The 5,800-nt window shown below is 30.8% G+C and overlaps 1 protein-coding gene across 1 annotated transcript; it reads right to left on the reverse strand.

The window, feature by feature from the left end:
* Nucleotides 1–313: 313 nt before the first annotated feature.
* Nucleotides 314–5,304, reverse strand: LOC132741657 (complement C1q-like protein 4). Its single transcript, XM_060729877.1, has 3 exons — nt 5,148–5,304; nt 4,133–4,202; nt 314–1,248 (listed from the first exon to the last, which is right to left on the reverse strand). Exons 1-3 carry the CDS (start codon nt 5,172–5,174, stop codon nt 866–868), a joined length of 480 nt encoding a protein of 159 aa, XP_060585860.1. The 5' UTR covers nt 5,175–5,304; the 3' UTR covers nt 314–865.
* Nucleotides 5,305–5,800: the final 496 nt, after the last annotated feature.

Consider the following 5,800-nt stretch of genomic DNA (forward strand, 5'->3'; position numbering starts at 1 on the left):
GGGATATGTGTGACGTTAATGAGAAATGTGGTGTATGTGACATGTGTTAGATATGTAATATATACGAAGTATGTGATGTATTAGAGTTATGAGGTGTTTGTATAAGTGATATATATGAGGTATGATAGGTATTTAATGTATGTGGTGTATTTGATTTATTTGGTTTATGTGATCTGATTTATATGGTTTACACGTGTGTGGTGATATGTGATGCATGTTGTATTTGTAATATGTATGAGGTATGAGGAGTATTGGTATGTGCGCGATTTAGTGATTTATGCACAAAAATATATAAAAAAAACATTAATTGTAACGAAATCTGTTTATTAAGATTCTGAGTAATTATATAAGTACAATAGTAAAAAAGACACTTTCAAAAAACTGGAAATAGTAAAAAAGGAATATCAAATTAACACATTCAATCGTGTAATTTTTTATCGTTTATCACTTATAAGTTATTGATTAATTTTATTCTTTTGCTGTGATAGTTTCTTTCCTTGCATGCGAATTATGTCGAAACATTTAAAGTGTAGGTTTTTTTATAAAGTCGAATATAACTGTATTTTTGTGTACTTATTGCATACGTAATTATGGATTTAAAATGTAAAAGTTTTCGATCTATAAATTTTCTAAATCTTTAATGAATATACAACTATATACATTTCTTTTGTTCATTAATTCTATAAAATATCCATGTAATGAATATAGGTCTTAAATGTTTCTTTGTAATTTATCACTCCAAGCGTTTATTCTAATAAGTTTATTAAATTGTTTTGATTTACTGATTACAAACTGGTTTTAAATGGAATGTGTATATGCATTAAAGTCACATAGCACTTCTTTAAACAATTAATTAAAGCTTAAACTAAGGGTATACAAGGTAGCCAGTAAAAGTATTCCAACGGTTAAGATTTGCCCATAAGTGGCTGTTGGTCCATTTTGCCACTACCCTAACAACATCTCCCCTCTTAAGCCTAACGATGGTGTTGGCAGAACCACATCCAGAGCCGGTAGTCGAAACTGCTAATTGATCGCTTCCCTTCACAATGGCAAACACCATATGATCACCTAGTTTGTTACAGACATGCGCATTAAACGTATAGAGACCAGCTACAGGTGCTGTGAATACACCAGTGTGCACATTATAGCCTTTGCCCTCGTTCAATGTACATACGGGAAAAATCAGTGGCGTGTTGAAGGGGAAAAATGCTTGTTTATCTCTCAAGTGAGCCTCAAACGCAATAAGTCCTGAAAAGAATAAAATGTATTCATGATTGAATGCTACAACTTTATCGTAAGTATCAACATCAGTGTTTCACAAACAGTAATATCTAATATTTGCTATATAGTTTTGCTCTATCACATGTATACGGCGCCTAAACCACGTGACGTTTTGCGTCACAATAAACGATTTAGAATTTACTATAGGTCATAACTGTTTTTGATATTTCATTAGATTTTACGGGAAAAAAACAACAACAAAAAAGAATTTCCTTGAAAAAGAAATTTTGTGTATCTTGAAACCGCATATCTGAGTGATCATATAATCGGTTTCACTTTTCAATTTTACCCCCTTAAACATTATATGTGTGTGTTACTAACTAAACTGAGAAACCGGTGTGTATATAATGTCCAGCTTCCATTTAAGAATTTTCCATTTTTTAATTTTTGGGATATCAAGATGAAAATTCTGCCAGCTATAAAAAACCTGATCAGACCACGTGGATGTAGGGATTGGCAAAGGCTAGTCACTTCCGTTTCCATGTAACTTAGGTTTAAACACTTATGATAATTCCACAAGAGACTAATGTTTTTGATTTTTTTTCAGCGATTAGATAAATTTACAACATTAAAATTTGAATTAGTTATCTAGAGTGTAAGGTATATCTGACAATGATTCAACTGCTTTATTAATACGTAATTGCCATGGTCGTAAAACCAAAAAAGTCGAAATATTATCAGTTATCAATTTTAGAATGCACTATAGTCTATTCCATATCATTTTATATAAAGTAATTTGATAAAAGCAAATTTTTTGTTTGTCATTTATAACTTTAGGGGCGTACCTCGGCTTATTATGAGTATACGCCGAGTGCCGGTGTTTGGCAGAAGGATCGCAAGATACTTATATATCAAATATAGCTATGTGCTATAACTAATGATTTAAGGGATACTTAAGCTAATTGTACCACTGTTGTCTTTATCTATAGTTATGAAAATAACATCAAGTACATATATTGAATGTAAGAGAAGTAGCACGAAGTCTAACTTGTACACTGTTTTAAATAGTTCAAAAGTTATTTGCTTTAAGAATTACAAAACATAGCCAGGTGTCTCTCTTGTAAAAAAGATGGGTTTTATTTCCCTTTGTAACAAGTTTATTTTTTTTCTTTGTTAGTTTTATTTAGTTTCACCATAACTTAATGTGAGATACAATCAAGGAAAATATGCCTTAAAATGATCTGAATGACTTTAATACAAACACAACAGCTTAAATGTTTAGTGTCACGAAAGGTTATCGTATTCGCAGTTAAAATGTAGTATCGCACGATTATTTAGCTTCCTTAAAATAATTTTTAATGCGTATTATGTCAATGTTGTAGACAATAAATATTGTCTTAAACATTTCTTTTCTCAACTCCAGTCTTTCAATTTCCATTCGAATTATTTAAGTTATTTTATTACGAAGTTAAATGCCTCACGCACATAAAGCATGTTGGTATAAACAGACTCGCCACTTTGTCTAAAGTCGGCGAAAATAAAAGAATTTATACATTATGTGTCTTAATTGGTTATACATTGTTCTCATTGTATATTTGTCTATGTTTTAAATATATATAGATGAGACTACGTATAATACAGAATAAATTAATAGTGTAGTGATATATTTTGTAAAAACTGCTATCGTTTTTACGGTCAAATAAACAAAAGTTGAATTTGGTTTGAGACGATGGATGTTGCCAATAGTTCACAGCAAAGATCTGATTCACAGTGTCAAAACTATTCTACATAACTTGAAATGAATATAAGTTGAATGAATATAACTAACTTATTCGAATAAAGAAACATCCTAAGCATATCTGTAGAATCAATTAGCAGCTACGAATATATTGATGATCTACGCCAAAATTAATGGTTTCTTTTTGTTTTGCTTTCTTTTCATACGCCCGTGCGTTTTGGCGTATCGGTAGGTTACTTTATTGCCTTTTAATGTGACATCGTATTACTTTTCTTTTCATCAGGTTATTTATTGCATTTTAGTAGCGCAAGGATTGTCCTACATCGTTTTTCAAAAGCCGTTATTGTATATTAACAAAACCCACGTCTGCGTCTGCGGATAGTTTTGCAATTGAAACTCCGTCTTGACTTCCTACAAACAGACCTGCGAAATTATCAATTTTTTCATTGATTCATATGTATGTAATCCACTCAAAAACTCAAAAACATCAATAAAATGGCTTTAATGTGATCGATAAGTTTACCTCATAGATAATTTATTCGATAACCGCGATTTATATGGTAATCACAGTTATGAAGTTAATAAATTGATAAGTTTAAAGTTGTCATTTCAGGCTTTTTTTCGAATATGCCAGGTTCCGGCATACTACTTATTTTGTCAACACATGCTTATGAGTCCCAGAACATTGTTGTTGCTCATTTTAAATTTCTGCATACGAGTCATGCTTAATCTAAATCGAAATGCAGCGCAAAAACCTTTAAATGTAGCAATAAGTGTAGGTTATCTTACCAGTGGAACTTTTGATGGAATTCGCTTTAAATTCAAACCTGGTCAATTACATTCCTACATGTAGAACCCTTACACTACTTGAAACGTAAGTGACTACCTTTTGCGATCAATATAGGGCTGAGTCAGTCTGGCCAAGCTCAATAATGTTGGCAGGTCAAAATTAAATTTTCATTTTCATATTCTTAAAGATGATAATAGACAGTTCCAAATTGGAAGATGAACAAGTCAATTTTAGAATATAGCAGAGTTGAGGTAAAGAAGACGCTATGGAAAATCAATATTGGTTTCATTATGACTTGCAGTATTCAGTTTTATTAGTTGGCAATCATTTCACAGGCAACAAGTGTGAAAGCTCTTGGGCTTATGACTTAACAAAATACTTACTGCTTTTGATTCTGCGGGCATCTACGTCTTCTATGGTAATGTCACAGCTCGCAAACGAGGAAAATAGACCCTGAAAACAGATCACCAATATATAGTCACTAAAATACGGATAGATAGATTTAAATCGTGTTTAAAATTTATAAAGCTCTAACAGTTGATATAATTATTTTACTTGTAGAATTTCAAACATTGTGCAATCGCTCTATTTTCATCTTCTTATGATGATAGCTAGAGAGAGTGTTTTTGCAAAATGCATCAATATTATATAATTATAGTGGCGTCCGTGAATGATTGCTTAATCTCGTTGACTTACAGACACTTGCCCTTCACCAGGCAACATGTTCGAGTCCCGCCAGGGTTATAAGATAATTTCATGTTATGTTATAATTTATTTAATCTTAAATTCCTGCAATGACCGTTGGAACATTTTTCAAAATTTTGATTAAAGATGTTTATACGAATTCTCTGACAAGAGAATCAATACACCTTGATGAGTATAATCAGACTACTAATTTACATGTAAATATAAATATAACCTTTAATATAACCTAATATATCCTTTTTACTTTCTTTAAACTTCTAGTAATACACAACGTAGACCTAAGAAGTGGTTTTATTTCAATTATTTGTGACAAATAACAAATTAGTAATTTCAAAATGTGTGCACATAAGATAAATCACTTCTTAATCGCAATTAATAAGCAAAATAAATCATCAATGATTTATGTTGTTAGAGCAAGTCCACGAACGTTATACACAATCCCTTTAACATGTCAAATGACGATTATTAAAGAACACAGTTATTACGTACAAATATTCTTCTTTTCAAAACAATTTTCAAAAATAAAAATAACATCCGTATGGCTTTCTGCAAACAAAATAATAGCATTAATACACATTGAATAGTATAAACGTATTAACTTTAATCTACCTAAAGCGTAATACCATTGAATGATAATGATAACGTAAATAAAATGAAATAAAATGAAAAGTAATAATCATATGTTTTTATTACCAAGACTGCAAACAGCGTAACGATCATAGTTCCTCTTGTAATGCTTTTACCAGAATGTTTGAACGCTGCCGCTCGCACTGATCTTTTAAACTAACCATCCATCCCACGCTTTCAGTATACATATAAGATCCATCCCGGATAAATGTATTATGCAAAAGTATATAAATTAGACATATATAAACGATATAATTAGACATTAGTACGAAGTTCTAAAGTCCCGGATAGTAATAAGATACATATTATTATTTGAATCTTCATTGTTCATGCATCTGCGAAATTTGCTTAACAGTCTCCATATTAAAAAAAAAAAAACACACACACATATACGATGTACTATATTAGCCAAAGTTAAATAAATACAAGCATGCATTCTTAATTAAGCAATAAAATACCAAGTGCGTTTCGACATAACGACAATTTCATAGCAATTGATTTGAAGTTAAACCCCAGCTACTATAAAATATATTAAATGCGTATATACTAGTGATGTTATTCTAGACGATTGGTTTAAATGTTTATTCCAATGAGAAAATCAAAAGACATGTTTATCAATTAGGAAAGCATCTTATTTACTAACATCGCAAACAGTTAATATCTGCGACAGTTAACTTATTCAGCAATTTACATTTCTAATAGTGAACATCATCGAAAGT

Source organism: Ruditapes philippinarum, unplaced genomic scaffold (assembly GCF_026571515.1).
Source record: "Ruditapes philippinarum isolate M1 unplaced genomic scaffold, ASM2657151v2 ctg4244_1_1_1_1, whole genome shotgun sequence".
Lineage (NCBI taxonomy): Eukaryota > Metazoa > Mollusca > Bivalvia > Venerida > Veneridae > Ruditapes > Ruditapes philippinarum.